Source organism: Drosophila obscura, unplaced genomic scaffold, assembly GCF_018151105.1.
Source record: "Drosophila obscura isolate BZ-5 IFL unplaced genomic scaffold, ASM1815110v1 contig_193, whole genome shotgun sequence".
Taxonomy (NCBI): Eukaryota; Metazoa; Arthropoda; class Insecta; order Diptera; family Drosophilidae; genus Drosophila; species Drosophila obscura.
This window is the reverse complement of record NW_024542782.1, coordinates 66,059-82,832: the sequence shown is the minus strand read 5'-3', so window position 1 is coordinate 82,832 and position 16,774 is coordinate 66,059. Positions and strand designations below refer to the sequence as shown.

Here is a 16,774-nt window from a genome sequence, read left to right as displayed (position 1 = left end):
AAAGAGTTAAGGGGTATATTAGATTTGTGGTAAAAGTGGATGTGTGTAACGCAGAGAAGGAAACGTTTCCGACCCCATAAAGTATATATATTCTTGATCAGCATCAATAGCCGAGTCGATATAGCCATGTCTGTCTGTCCGTCTTGTGGAGCACCTGGATCTCAGAGACTATAGAAGTTTGGGTCACCAAATTTGGTTTCCAGACTCATGTGATATCACACTGCTACAAGTGTATTTCAAAATTTCGCCCCGCCTCCTTCCGCCCACACAAAGGACGAAAATCGGTGGCAGTTACAATTTTAAAGATACGATAAAATTAAAAACCCAGTATCCTAGAGAATGACCATATCTACCAGATCGGATCATAATTATAGCCAGAATGAAGAAATTCATTTTCAGTTGCTTCCTCTGCCTCCCCCTCCCAAAGAACGCTACTCATTCTCTTTCTCGCTCGCACACTCTGCTGCGTTCAATGCGCGAGCAACCCCTAGCGGAGGAGATGTAGAATATGAATACATCTATAATCTACATGTTAGATGTAAAATATACATTGTAGATGTAGATAAGAGATGTAGCAAAAAAAATGTAATATGTAAAATTTTTTTTTTATTTTAAAATTCTAAAAAATCATAAGCTCAAAAATGTATATAATGACTGAGTATGGGTATAAGTAGAGTCGCGTCCCCAGAAGCGACTCACACGTTCCTTCTCGTTTTTTATAGATATGGTGCTTTATGCTAAGTGATAATTTTTCAAAACTGGAATCTTTTGTAAGCTTTTTTCAGAGCTAGCCATTAATGTTTTCACACAACTTATGTATCTTAAATTTGGTTGTAATGAACTTTGCCTTTCTAAAAAGCTTAGAAATGCAGCTACAAATAAGACCCACACTCTTTGTGCTTTCAGCTTACTGTTTGGGAAATATTATGATTTTCGTGCAATATTTTTTACGAAATCTTTACTTTAAAAATTCAGGAAAAGTCAGAAACAAAAAATATATCCTGGGACCTTTATTTTTATATGTATAGGTCCATTAATTCAGCGCTGTTTAAGGTATTGCTAATTAAAATCTATGGAGAGACGGCTGATCTAAACTTGGTTGACCAACCCTCCGGAAACCCTCCGGGCCGTGAATGTTCCAAACGGTGAAATGTGATATTCGTGTATATATCTGCCCACCCAGATACTTTGTATCTGCAGCTTTACGCCTAAAAAAGTTATTAAGCTTTCAAATTCAAATTTCATAATTTTGTGCGGTAATTTTTTTTTTTCGAAATTTCGACTTTAAAAACTCGGGAAAAGTCGAAAAAAAATAATTCTTGGCCAACATTTCTAGTTTTAGATTGACGCATTAATTAAGCGTCATTTAAGGTATTGTTCATTAAAATCTATGGATAGATGGGATTTATAGCTGCATTCGTCAGCTTTTCAGAACTGCAAAGTCCTATGCAACCAGATATAAGACACTTAAGTTATGTGAAAAATAAAAGCACTACCTCTGAAAAAAAACATAAAAAAAATACCAGATTTTAAAAAATAAAAAAAAATAAATAACTAAACCAAAAAAAAAACCATATTTCGTTAAAAAATTGTAAAGCTCGAAATCTATAAGAAAAAGTCATTTTGGGCCATAGCTTATGTGTCGTGTTGACTAGTGTAATTGGTGAAATCTATTGCATATATATTGATACCATTCATATCGTCATTAATCAGTTATGGGCAGTAAAAAACCTGCACCAGTTTTTGCGAACTAGTTATCTAAATATATTAACCTCAGCTAAACTTCTTGATTTTCAAAAACCTTTAATTTTTTAACAGTAACTAAACAAAAAAAATCAAAATTTAACTAAAAAAGTGTATTTTCTTTTCGAGGTAGCAACCCCTCAACAAAAAACTAAAAATCTATAATTTTATTGAATAACAAAGAACAAAATTGGAGGGTGTTCAATTTTTGACCAAGCCCAATATACATATGTATATCAATTTAGTAAATTAGTTACCTGTCAATAAATTTATATGAAAAAGTTTTTTTATTGACATTTAATTTTTTTGTATCGGTGGACCTTCCCAGAGAAATTCTCATACATAGGTATTTATGTAAAATATTTAAATATTTAGTTAGTTTTAAATATTTTCCTTTCAAACACAGTTTTCATGAAAATTCGTTTAGTTATTATTAAGTTATTAATTTAGCAAGCTGAAATGGCCGAAGGTCCCACGGTGTGACAGTAAGTGTTTATCTAATGGTCCCATTGCGAGACTCATTCATTGTTGTCGGCTTCCAAAGGTTTCTTTTTTGAGCCGAACAAGTCTGATGGTTTGGGTCATCATCAATACGTGGCCTTTTAAAATCGGGTTTATCTGTTTATCAAGGAAATAACTGCTCTAAGCACCTGTCGATACCGCTCTCAAAACATAGCAGAACATTAGCCATTAAATTGAGCTAACATAATCGCCAGCTGTCAGAATTCCACCCCTCTCAATATTAAACGAAACCTCAATCGCTCGCTTACTTCGAACTAAGCTGCAGCCCAAACGGCTACATTATTTTATCTATACTGCGAGATACTGCGAGTGCACAGAATACTTGATTATAAATCAAAAGCCACTTTATTTCAGTCAGACTGCAAAAGTAGTCATGCCAGACCACTCAAAACGAGCCAGAATCTTATACACGGTACTCCTTAAGTAAAGAGGTATATTGTGTCAATAGCCTAGTCGATATGTCCTGCCTATCTGTATGACTGCCTGAAACTAAATTTGGGATTAAGACTTAATAAATAACCAGACAGATTAATTAATATTAAAATTAAAAAATGTGAAAATGATATCTAAGAATAATAATTTAAACTAAAAGAAATCGAAAGTTTTGTTGTTGTTGGGTTTTCTTTAATTTAGCGAGATATTAAATTATAATTTGTAATATACTTTTATATTTTAATATACTTTCATTTTATTTAACCTTTTTCATTTTATTAGTTAGATAGACTAAAAATCTGAAAAGCGGGTATCTTATAGTCGGTAGGTATATCGCGCTCTTTCTTATAAGTGTATATATACATATATATACATACGTCTACGTACACTCATATTATGTATGTTTTGTGTATATTTCAATTTACATACTTCACTTGTAAAACATGCTATTGGTCTTAGGCAATGAGGCAATAGAGTATAACAACGCCTGCCATTGGTTGATTTTGGGGGTGGATATATACAAATACTCTTGTTAAAGTTCTAGCTTCCACCAATTCGCATGCACAGAAAATATTTTGTATTCTTCTCAGTTGCCTTTTAGCCAGCAGACAAGTTTTCTGATTAGTTTCAACCGCAACAAACCCAACCCAATAAAAGCTAAAGTAAAATACATCTCACTCGAACTGAATTTAATTTTATCTAAAAAAATGTCAAAATATTCCAACTGTGTCGGCCAAAAATCAATTTACTACAGCACAGTATACAACGGATCTGCTGTTTTGGATGTAAAATGTAAACTATAAGCAAACGTTTAATTTGACCAAAAAAATGCAGGATGTTCTTCTACATACTTTTCACAATCGATTTGATGGTTTACTTCACTAGTACAAATGAAAAAATACGCGTTTATAGAAATAATGCTGGTTGAATTAATATATATTATTTGTGGTACCTTTCACCAAAAAATTCTACGCTGAAGCTATGTTGAAAAGTTTAGGGATATATTAGAATGCAGCATTTCTAAACCCAATGATTATGTATATTCTTGATCAGCGTCAAAAGTCCATTCGATAAAGCTACGCCTGTCTGTTCGTCCGTCATTTTTGTCGCCTATATCTCAGAGACTAAAGGAGCTAAATCAGTAGATCAGCTATGGGCAGACTCCTGTGACTTCACACTGATTCAAGTTTGTTTAAAAATTTTGCCATGCCCCCACAAAAGCCTAAAGTCTGTGGGATTGAAGACTGCTAAATCTGGATCAGATCAATATCATTAAAGCCAGAAGAATGAACAAATGAGGAGATCGTGATAAAGCAGCTGGGGTTGGTATGAGAAGCGTGTAAGATGTAGAAGAATAAAAAGCCGTAGCGTAAAAAGTGAAAAAAATTGTACATCTAATAAAATATGTCTATAGGTGGAGAAAGGATAACCCAATTGCAAGAATTAATGATATAATATAACCATCTGTAAAAGATTCCCTTTTTTTCTCACTTATCGAAAATGGGAGTAAAATAAGAGAGATTGAAGAGAGATACCCCCTCTAAACATAAAACAACAAATCAATTCGTCCCTTTTAAGTGTAGAGATACCAAAAGACCCAGCTGTCTCTGTTAGTGAGAGTGAGAATACGATACAAATTCCAGCACTTGCGTATATTATTTCTAATGTATGGAAATATCGTGTTCCGGTATTTGTCGATGAAACATTTCTATGAAATGCTTTTTGTATGTTTGTTAGGTATCCGAACATGCTATTAACTATTTTTCACCTTCCTACCACCACCCTCCATTTTTGAAACGGAATTAAGTATTTTTATATGAACAATATCCGAATCGAATTATGGTTTTTATACCCGTACTCAAAAAAGATTTAAGGGGTATATTAGATTTGTGGTAAAAGTGGATGTGTGTAACGCAGAGAAGGAAACGTTTCCGACCCCATAAAGTATATATATTCTTGATCAGCATCAATAGCCGAGTCGATATAGCCATGTCCGTCTGTCCGTCCGTCCGTCCGTCCGTCTCGATGAGCGCCTGGATCTCAGAGACTATAAGAGTTAGGGTAACCAAATTTTAGTTTCCAGACTCATGTGACATCACACTGCTACAAGTGTATATCAAAATTTCGACTCGCCCCTTCCGCCACCACAAAAAACGAAAATCTGTGGCAGGCACAATTTTAAAGATACGATAAAACTAAAAACCCAGTATCCTAGAGAATGACCATATCTACCAGATTGCCGAATCTGAATTAGATCGGAACATAATTATAGCCAGAATGAAGCAATTCATTTTCAGTTGCTTTCTCCGCCTCCCCCTGGCAGAGACTCATTCTCTTTCTCGCTCGCACACTCTGCCGCGATCAGTGCGCGAACAACCCCTAGCGGAGGAGATGTAGAATATGACTGGTACATCTATAATCTATATGTTAGATGTAAAATATACATTGTAGATGTACATGTAGATAACAGATCTAGCAAAAAAAATTTTAAATGTAAAATTTTTTTTTTTAATTTTAAAATTCTGTAAAATCATAAGCTCAAAAATGTATATACTGACTGAGTACGGGTATAAGTAGAGTCCCGTCCCCAGAAGCAACTCACACGTTCCTTCTCGTTTTTTAAAGAATTTTTTAAAATCTGGTATTTTTTTAATGTTTTTTTTCAGAGGCAGTGCTTTTATTTTTTACATAACTTAAGTATCTTATATCTCGTAGCATAGAACTTTGCAGTTCTGACAAATACAGCTATAAATCCCACCCATACATTTTGTATCTGCAGCATAACGCCTGGAAGATATTAAGCTTTCAAATTCAAATTTCATAATTTTTTTTGCGGTATTTTTTCCAGAAATTTTGACTTTAAAAACTCGGGAAAAGTCGAAAAAACAAAAATAATTCTTGGCAAACATTGTTAGTTTTAGATAGACGCATTAATTAAGCGTCGTTTAAGGTATTGTTCATTAAAATCTATGGATAAACGGTCAACTTGCAGCCGTTTGACCAAAACGACTCAAAACTAATTTTACCTGAGAAATACCGTTGCTGGTCAAATGCCAAAGGAACACGTTCAGGTACCAAAAAACACCTTTTCAGAACTGCAAAGTTCTATGGTACCAGATATAAGATACTTAAGTTATGTGAAAAATAGAAGCACAACCTCTGTGAAAGGTTTGCATACCGATTTGCATCAGTAAGAACAGGAATTTGGTCAATTTGTATGTGTGTTACAGTGAAGAATGCCATTGGGCCATCGAACGAATAAAGCAAAAAACATGCGAAAGAGTAGAACAGAAACAGCAGGCAAACGAAACCAACAAGAAAATTAAAATTAGCCTGTGAACATGTCGCGTGTTGCTTGAATCTTAATCACTACAGCTACGAAATTAACGAGATAACATAGACAATTTAAACGGAGACAAGCGCGACGGGTCATAATTCCACCATGAATAAGATGGCATGAGTTGCGCATCAGGATGAGTGCAACTACTTGAAAATGAGACACCACCAGCACCATTGAGCGAGTTGCTAATCGGCACGAATCTAGATTCAAACCTGATTCTGAAGTTTATCCGCACATTAAATTCATGCTTCCAAATGACGAACGCGCACTCGCCAATCGCGTAGATGCAAGTTGTGGCTACCATAACCTCAATTCGCCAATAGTCACGCTCATAGTCGGAGAGCTCCATTTCCTTTTGGAGCTGAGCATAGAACCGCGCAGAAAATCACGCTCATAGTCGGAGAGCTCCATTTCCTTTTGGAGCTGAGCATAGAACTGCGCAGAAAATCTCATCTGCGCTTTAACAACGGCATTCAGGGAAAGGACGTTGAGCTGGTCTTCTAGTGTAGCACAGAGATTTCCGACGCTCGCAGTGAATGCATTTGCGTTCCAGAAAGATCCAGAAGTTAATGTTTCTGCCAAGACCCCAGAAAACGACATTGCCTGGGAAAGTACGTAGCGGAATTGTTTCCTAGAGTTTGCGACTCCGCGGAGAACGACCTCGTGAGCCTCGCCTAAACCTCGCCTAAACGCGGTGAAGCCTTTCACTGCGGCTGACCCCGCCAGAATGAAAAAAATTGTGAATGCTTCTTCCCCACTGCCGACAAAGCCCGTCAGCCCGTCTCGAACACTGTACCGCCACATCAGATGGAACGACATAAGGGTGAGCAAAATCCTGGAAATTGCAGCCGTATGCCCGACCTCCAGAAGATCCCTCTTCTTATAGTAATCTGCATGATCAAAAATGGGGGTAGCGCTCGAAAATGCAATTATATTATAGACTTGTCTCTTTCGGAAAACAAGTTCGACAATGGACGCAATCCGAACAGTAAAGGATAAGCCGGAAAAGCTATAGATGCTTAGGTACCTCGATGTTTATCGATGTTTTGAAAGAAAAGATTCGATAGGGACGATATATTGGGACTTAGATCTAATAAAATATTATAAAGCACACATGCTAATCATGTTTCTGGCCATGGATGATGATAATGAGGCTAACATCGGCAGAGAGGAGATATAAGAATAGATATCTGTGTTAAAAACACTGAAGTTTGTTGTAGTTTTGACTGCTTCTACTAAATCCAACTAAGGTTTTAAGTAAAACTATATACGTTATGGTTTTTAAAAAGCAGTTTGGGACATTTTGGGATACGGTTGTGCCGGAAAACAACGAGGCGTTTTTTTTAGGAAAGTTTTAGAATGAAGAATCTTGCTTTTCTGTTGGTTAATCATTTGGAAGTGTTACGGAAGGACTACATGAGCTGCCGAGCCGCAAATTTTTTGGAAAAGCATAGCGCCATAGAATCCTCAGGATTTACATGTCCAAAAACTATCTAAATTCAGAGTTTTTGTGCCTGCATAACCTAACGGACCATCCCAAAGTGGAGGTTGGATGGTCACCTGTGGGAATAGGCTATAACATTTATATTTCCATTGTTTTATTTTAACCAACCTAATTAATTGGCTTTTTGGAGTGCAACTCATCGAGGTGGGACGTCATCCTCAGTTCCCAGCTGGGTATCCCAGACTATCTGGTGGTTATCATCAAGGACTAATTTAGAGATCGGATGCTTCTGTACAACACCAATAGCGGCACCGTGGAGCACCTAGTCATATGGGCCGTTCCTCTCAGGCTGTGTCCTGGGGCCGAACCCTATGGAATGTGATGTACTCTAGCTTAACCTGCCAGTTGATACCAGCTGCTGGTCTCGGGTTTCTGAACTCGCATCTGAGGTAATGCGGAAACTGAGAGAGCTCGAGCGGCACAGAAGGAGGGGTCTAATTACAATACCCGACAAGATTTTTCCTCAAGGAACCATACACACTTTTTCTGTTAGACTTGGTGCTTTATAATTGTTTGATTATAATGTTTTTTTTCTACGTTAGAACTTTTTTTTTACTTTTTAAAAACTGAAATTTTGTTCTAAGCTTTTTTTTAGAGGTAGCGCTTCTTTCTTTAACATAACTTAAGTATCTTACATTTGGTTGAAAAGAACTTTGCCATTCTGAAAAGCTAATTAATGCAGCTAAAAATTGGACCCAAGCTTTTTGTGGTTTTAGCTTACCGTCTATGAAATATTAAGCTTTCAAATGCCAAAATTATGATTTTTGTGGGAAAGTTTTTTCAAAAACTTTGACCTTGAAAAAGCCCCAAATCTTTAAGAAGAAGTTGGTTTTGTCCCCCAGACCAGTAGGTAACTTAATATTTCGGAAAGAAAACAGGAGAAATAGAGTAACACCTCGTTTCAGTAAGCATAAGGTCCTATTTTATCATGGCTCAACATTAAGTAGTCAACAGTCAACGCAGACTGCCCGTAGAGCGCAATAAGTTTTCGTGTGTCCATATTCCTTGCAATTTGTGCTTTGGACGGGTCCATTTCGTTTGTGTTGATCCTGAGTTCTACCTTGAACATTGGCTGGGGAATTTTATTTATATTTATTATGTTCATAGCTATTTTGACATCAAAGTAGAGACATCGATGTTTTGCAAGATAAAAAAAATATCAAAAATACATAGTAAACTGCAAAACATATGATTAAAATTATACTTAATAACAGTTTTATTTCATTTGAGATCAAGAGTTCCGAAATCCATTCACAAAAATATATAAAAAAGTACATTTTCCAGATTATATTTTAAAATAAGTCTTGATTCTTGTTGAGAAATAATAATTGGTCTACCACGGCTTAAGGCGGCTACGACGATCGGAAATAATTTGCACACCCTTGCTGAACATCCTCTCTGACTCGTAGGATGGGCATAGCGACATACCTCAGGGCGACATATCTCCTAGCAGGCCCTAACGACATATCTCTGCACGGAGATTTTGAAACGACATATAAATCTTCTCACGGAGCTTGGCGTCATATCTCCGCCCTGAATTTAGCGACATACCTCCTGCTAGAAAAAGTAATGGCAGGAGATTTGTCGCCCGGAGATATGTCGTTACCCCGTAAGATGTTGCCGGGACGCACAAATATTTTTGGGCTACAGCTTTAAATGGCATCATGCCGTCTGTATTCATCTAAAAATGTAACCATTTGAGCTTGATCTTCTTCTCTCTTTAGGTTTTTCTTTCATAGACGACAAAAACATAAAAAGAAAACATGTTTCGCCAAAAAACATCGATGCTTATAAGAATTTTAAAAACATCGATGCATCGATAGTAGCATCGATGTTTTTCCACCTCTACTTCGACGCCCTTATCTTTAAGTCCAACTATTATCTCATTGATTAGGACTGTTTGTTCGATTCCTTTGATAACCACTTGTAATCCAATGTTACTTTTAAGTTGGTAGGTGTAGTAATTCATTTTTTCATTTTCGAGGTATTTCGCAACTGATCGATAGTTTTGTTCGTATCAGTTATTTTTTTTTACCAGTTCAGCACAATTTGCCTGTCGAACATAAATAGTTGGCGGTCTTAATTTGTTGGCCTTGGGTGCTTGGGCGATCTCATCTTCATTTGGAACACTAAGTATTGCAAATCTATTGTTTGCTAGTGCCTTATGTGGTACAGTGTTCTCGGTTATTTTAGTTATTTTAGCTGCATTGTTGTTCTTCACATTTTGTGGGCTCAATTTTCTTTTGATTTGCACATAGCGATCGAGCCCAGTCTGAATTAACGCTCCGTTAGCATATTTTGAACTTATTGGTTAGGAGAGGTGGGACTTGTCGCAGTGGGTCGACAGTATCGGGCGCTGAGCAATTGCAGTGGTTGTTGTTGTGGTTGTTGTCGTTGTTGTGGTCGAACACACAGTTTTGAGCGAGGGCATTGTACTAGTTGTTGTTGATGTTAGCAAATCGCTGGTTAGGCAGTACGAGTCGGGGGATGGGCACTGAGCACTCCATGAACCACTTTGCAATGCAGGGGAAAGAGAGCGTGCTCTCTCCTCGTTCACTTGCAGTGATGCAGTTTTTGTTGGTACTGCTGCCTTTGGCGAGCGTATAGAGAAGTACGCGTTGTTTTTTGCTTGCGAGGGCCGACGCTCGTCTTGATGTTGTTGCCGGGCTTGGCTCATTTTGGCTTTGGTTACAGTGCTTGTGCTCTTTACCGAGCTGGTGCTCTTATACGTTGACTGTCTGTTATTTCTATTATTCTTTATTACACGATTGTATGATATTCATGGGCAGCTCGAACACTAGTACCCATGTCTACCCCGAGCGCTTTTTCGAGAATAAATTTACGATTAATGGATATTTACGGCGGACTGATTCAAAAATACGTACAAATTCGTTGACGGTTGTGCTCAATGAAAACATTAAAATTGCTAATTTTAGTACTCCACAAGACTTCAAGTACAATCTTGACTGGAAGGCAAAAAGCAAGGAACACAAGCGGATTGCCTGTGATGAAATTACATTCCGCCCAATTAAAGAGCTTGAGTGACAACACTGGAAAAAAGTGTTTTTTGCCATTGTCTGTGACTTCATACTTAACTTGATTACATTTTAATTGGATAGATCCGAAATGTGGGGACCAAAAAACGAGGCTACGGCTTCCAAGGATCGGACACTTGCAGAAGAAGTGGGAGACTGACAACTCCTCTACCTCGTCCCGACAACTTCTGAAGAAATCATTGTAGGGGATTGACAGTGTCCCGTATGGCTCTGGTGACTGCGAGGTTTTGCTGCTATCGCCTGTTTGCACATGGCTCAAAGATGCCGTGGATTAGAAGCCTGCACGGCGCCAAGGGCAATGTGCTCACTCTCCGATAGGAGAGTTCTGGTAGTGCATTGCCTGGTGCATTGCCTGGCATCATTCCCATCGATGTCCCTTTTCCGGTGTACCAAATTAAGAAGAGGTCTAATTGTTTTGCAGTTATGGACCTGCGGCAGACATATACGGTCTTTGAATTCGACGATATTGCGCTTAGTACTTTGATAGCTGCTTGGCTGTCAGAGAAAACTCATACTAAGTGTTTGTCATTTGACGGTTTGCTAGCCATAGAATGTCTAAGTAAAATGAACCTGCGGGAACAATTTAGTTATTTAATGTGCATATAAAGGGTTCGATAATTTTAATTTGATCAAGTAATGCATACTATTTGCATGTTTGTATTTTACATTTGAAAGCAAAATATTACCAGGACGTTAAGCAAAACATACACAAAATATAAGGTCAACTGATAGCCTCTTTATAGCGCACAAATGTGTTGTTGAGCGTCAAATTTGTATGAAACTGATACGAATTTTTTTTGGGGCACAAACTGTTCGTTAGAGTACAGAGGGCAGTACTCAGTTCAAGGAAAAAAAATGCCGATAGATAAGAGGAAAGCATGATAGTATTGCTGGTATTCGTTTGTATTTTACTTGCCGCTAGCAAACACGAACGTAAACATTTCAAAATGGTGAACAAAAAACCAATAAAATATTTAAATAATGAAATCAAACAGAATCTAATTAAGGCAGCTACATATATATGAAAGCAATTATGTATATGAATACTAAAATTTATTATTTTCATTAAATTTTATGAATATTAAACAAACATTTTGAGTAAGTCTTCCTTCTGGCTTGGCTACTCAGCCGCACGTGGCTGCTTTCTGCGTGCTGGTTAGTTGGTAATTGGGGATCACGGTGCGGATGTTTAGACACACTCCGAGCAGAAATATCTATGCGGAGGTTTAGACACACTCCAAGGAGAATAGAATGTAGATGACGGTACCGGTACCGTAATAGAATGTGAATGTAGATACACTACAAGGAGAACGATCGGAAACGAGCGGATTCAGAGGATTAGGTTTCAGAGGTTTGGACACACTCTGGAGGGAAGACTCAGAGGATTGAGTACACTCTGGAGGAAGGGTAAAGATATTGAGCAGAACGAGTGGAAAGGCAGGGATTCTATATTTGGCAAAAGGACCGCTTAGAAAATGGGTTGTCAGACCCAGGGCTATCCGAGTTGGACTGCCCCGATTCGCTCCAGCGATCCTCCTTTTATTGCCGAACGTCAGCCCGTTTGTGGTTTCGTCAGTGTCAGGCGTATGTATGTGGCGTATGTGGCGTGTGTATTTGAATGTTGGGCGATCAGCAGGTATTTTTAGTGTGTCCGTGTGGTTGCGTTAGGGTCACACTGGGCTTGGTGCGCTGATTTGACTCGGTGTAGGTGTATGTTTGCGGCATTGGTCGTCACAACCTCCTTTGCCAGAGCAATAGCTACCAATAACAAGTATAACTATAGCTATAAATTCTTTTTATTTTTTTTTGTCTATTAAGTTGATTTTGTCTATGTCTATGCTCTTCAAAACATGTTATCTTCACGGTAGTGGCTGCTAATAGCACTAGTCAACACTACAATTAGGCTCTGGCCCAAAATAACTCTTTCTTATAGACATTGTTTAAATTTTTTTAACGAATTATGGTTTTTTTTTTATGCTGTAGTTTTTTTTTAAGAATTTTTTAAAATCTATTTTTCTTTCGACTTTTTCCGAGTTTTTAAAGTCAAAATGTCGGTAAAAATTACCGTAAAAAATGTTGAAATTTGATAGCTTAATATCTTCCAGGCATTAAGCTGCAGATACAAATTGTCTGGGTACGATTTATAGATGCATTTGTCAGATTTTCAGAACTGCAAAGTTCTATGCAACCAGATATTAGATACTTAAGTTATGTGAAAAATAAAAGCACTACGTCTGAAAAAAACCAAGAAAAAAATACCAGATTTTAAAAATTCTTTAGAAAAAATGACACCATAAAAAAATAATAAAGTACTACAAAAATTTTTAAATCCCGAAATCTATCAGAAAAAGTCATTTTGGTTCACAGCCTAAAGCCTAGTACTCAGATCGAAAAACTGTTTGCTAGCAAACAGATGTCATATATTTTTCGAGCGACCAGTGGTGTGACCAGAGGTGTGCACTGCATTCCGAACGGTTACACTGCTCAGACCGCTGATTGGTTTTGTTTAAAGTTAACAAAATGCACTTCTTCGGCTGGGGCCGCTCTTCCCCAGGCATATGCTGGGCTCCCCAATATTTTATTGGCAAGGTAATGTGTCTGACTATCAGCAGCAGCAGATGGCGACGCCACCTGTGCCGATCACCGTGAAGACAAACTGTTAGAAAGCAATGTATGTTTTATATTTATGAAAATTAATAAAAATATTATATTATAATATCCATATAATTGTCCTTTATATAATGCTGCATTAATTAGATTCTATTTGTCTTCAATATTAAAATATTTCATTTGGTTTTTTGTTCTCCTATTGCAATGTTTGCTTCGTGTTTGCTGACAAAAGATATCAAATTGATATCTTTTTCGAGGTGGGTCGAAACATACCAAAAAAAACAAGCATATACTTTAAATAATGAAGACAAATAGAATCCAATTAATGCAGCATTATATGAAGGACAATTATATGGATATTATAATATATTATTTTTATTAATTTTCATGATTATAAAACAAATATTGTTTTTAAATTTTCATTAATTTGGCGTCGTTTAAGGAATTGCTCATTAAAATTTGTTTAACCAACCCTCCGAAAATCACATTTTACCGCTTTCTAGCTGCATCAATTAGCTTATCAGAATGTCAAATTTCTTTACAACCAGATGTTAGATAACTAAGTTATGTGAAAAAGGAAGCGCTAACTCTGAAAAAGAATAAAAAATGAAATTCCAGTTTTTCACGAGAAGGAACGTGTGAGTCGCTTCTGGGAACGCGACACTACTTATACCCGTACTCAGTCAGTATATACATTTTTGAGCTTATTATTTTTTTAGAATTTTAGAATTACATTTACATTTAAATTTTTTTGCTACATCTGCTATCTACAATGTATATTTTATATCTAACATGTAGATTATAGATGTACCATTTATATTCCACATCTCCTCCGCTAGGGGTTGCTCGCGCACTGAACGCAGCAGAGTGTGCGAGCGAGAAAGAAAATGAGTTGCGTGTCTCTGGCTGAAGGAGGCAGGGGAAGCAACTGAAAATCAATTTCTTCATTCTGGCTATAATTATGATCCGATCTGATTCAGATTCGGCAATCTGGTAGATATGGACATTCTCTACGATACTGCGTTTTATCGTGTCTTTAAAATTGTGTCTGCCACAGATTTTCGTCCTTTGTGTGGGCGGAAGTGGGCTAAATTTTGAAATACATTTGTAGCAGTGTGATATCACATGAGTCTGGAAAACAAATTTGGTTGCCTTAGCACTTATAGTATCTGAGATCTAGGCGCTCATAGAGACATACAGACAGGCAGACAGGCAGACGGACAGACAGTTATGGCTATATCGACTCGGCTATTGATGCTGATCAAGAATATATATACATTATGGGGTCGGAAACGTTTCCTTCTCTGCGTTACACACATCCACTTTTACCACAAATCTAATATACCCCATAACTCTTTTTGAGTACGGGTATAAAAATTCTTTAAAAAAAGTTCTGCCATAGAAAAAAATATCATCAAACAATTTCTAAGCCCCAAATCTTTTAGAAAAAGTTGGTTTGTTTCCATGATGAAAAATTGTGTCGGGTAGTGAATAGCAGCTGCACTGCGCCCAGCTCAACTGGAAGCCCGAGCTGAGGCATTTCTCTCGCTCTCATTGCTTACTTTTCCATCAATGCTATCTTGGTTTTTTTAGTTAGTAAGTTAGCAAAGTCTAATATCATATTGTTACTAATGATTTGATTAGGATATCTGTCTTCTGAGTATCCGGATGTATATTCATAGTTCTTGTTGGTCTTAGTTTTGCGTTGAATTCTTTTTACTAGTGGATTTAAAATTATGTCTTTCAGGCTCTAAAAACATTCAGGAACAAAGATATATCCCAATAAATCCCTATGGTCTGATGGCAACTTCAAATGTTCGGACCATAAAAAAACGAAATACAGCAAACAAAAAAGAGCGTAGACGGACACAAAGCATAAATAATGCTTTTTCATACCTTCGTGAAAAAATTCCAAATGTTCCATCAGATACGAAATTATCCAAGGTAAATATAAAAAAAATCAATAAAAACAAATTGCAAAATTGCTCGCTCTGATGTTGGCAAGTCGTAAGATTCTTACTATTTAAAACCGGTTGTTAATGACTGAACTGAACGTATCCGGTCATTGAAGACCGGCCACCATATTCGCTTTCGCAATAAAATATAAAATTAAAAACAAAAGAGAACAAACCATAAATTGTACTGTACTGTATTGTTGGAAATAGCTGCGCCGTCGGAAAAAACATAACCTAAACAAAAAGTGTTAAAGACACGTGTCGATACACGGAAAAAAAAATCAAAATACGAGTATACGAGTATGTCCTGCACATACGACTTAACCACCAGTATCTGATCAATGCGACAATATAGCTGCGATGATTTAATCACAAAAAAAAAACTATTTTGGAACAATTCGCGTGCGAATTAAAATTTTGTGCGCTCTGGTTTTCGTATCTTTATGCTATTGATAGTGTTTCATTCACAAATAGTTTTACGATACTTATTTAAAAAAAAATCTTTCTTTGTGTTAAAAAGGGAAATATTTTTCTTAAATATGTAATTTTTTTGGCAATCGCATTTTATTATACCTAAGCAAAACAAAAAATCGGTGAAGTAAGAAGAGACGACATTTTTCCCCTCGTCGATATTTATATCGAAACTTTATAGGTCAAATGGGAATTCTTTTATGAGTGTTCTGCAAAACTCATGCAGGATATTGCACCCGCTTTTGGCTGACTGCCTTCCGACTATTCTGTACTCAGAAAAAGAGCCCAAAGTATACAATGCTATGGCTATACATAACTTTCCTTACAAAACGCCTCGTTGTTTTCGGGTACATCTTTCTCCCAAAATGTCCCAAACCGCTTCTCAACAAACATAGAATATATATTTTTATTTAAAACATTGATTGGATTTAGTAGAAGCAGTCAGAAGTGACCACACTTCAATGTTTTCAAAACAGATATCCATTCCAATAAATTCTCTCCTCAATGTTAGTCTCTTTATCATCATCCATGTCCAGCCATATGATTAGCTTGTGCAAGAATATGTTTTACTGCTGAATCACATTCACAACCATTGAAATATTATTAATATTCATTTAAATTATAAAAGAAATACATTTTTCGCCGCACCAAATTGTGTGCATCAGCTATTTTTCATGGATGGTGGATGGTGCCAGTGGGAATCGGAGTTTCACATCTGTCAAAAATTACCACCGTTTCTCAGATATGTGCTGTGCGGGAAAAGGCTATGAGGTTTAATTTGGTGAGGTAAAATTTGGTTGCTATTAGAAATAAATTTATTAAATATATTAGGATATGCGAAAATAAATGTTTAATTATATGAATATAAACTTAAAACTCCAGCAAATTTGAATTTATATATTTTCCGCTCATACAAGTTTTTATTTAGGTGCTATGTGCAATTCGATTTGAAATCGCGATCTCAACCGGTTAAAAATCGTAAAAATCTAGCAATTTACGAAAACCGTAGCACGCATTTTTGCTATTTGACTGTCAAATCGAAACTTTATGCGATTTGCGATAACACTAGTCAACACGATTTTTCCTCAAGGAACAAAACGAACTTTTTCTTAAAGATTTGGGGCTTAGAAATGGTTTGATC

At 36.7% G+C, this 16,774-nt stretch overlaps 1 protein-coding gene across 1 annotated transcript in view; it reads left to right on the top strand.

Moving 5' to 3' along the window:
• Positions 1 to 6,808: 6,808 nt before the first annotated feature.
• The window catches only part of LOC121403798 (heart- and neural crest derivatives-expressed protein 2-like), a 52,808-nt gene continuing 42,842 nt past the window's right edge, over positions 6,809 to 16,774 (top strand). Inside the window, exons 1-2 of the mRNA XM_041593674.1 lie at positions 6,809 to 6,860; positions 14,955 to 15,151. Coding sequence (XP_041449608.1) covers positions 6,845 to 6,860; positions 14,955 to 15,151 — 213 coding nt within the window. The 5' untranslated portion in view covers positions 6,809 to 6,844. The remainder of the gene's footprint in view (positions 6,861 to 14,954; positions 15,152 to 16,774) is intronic.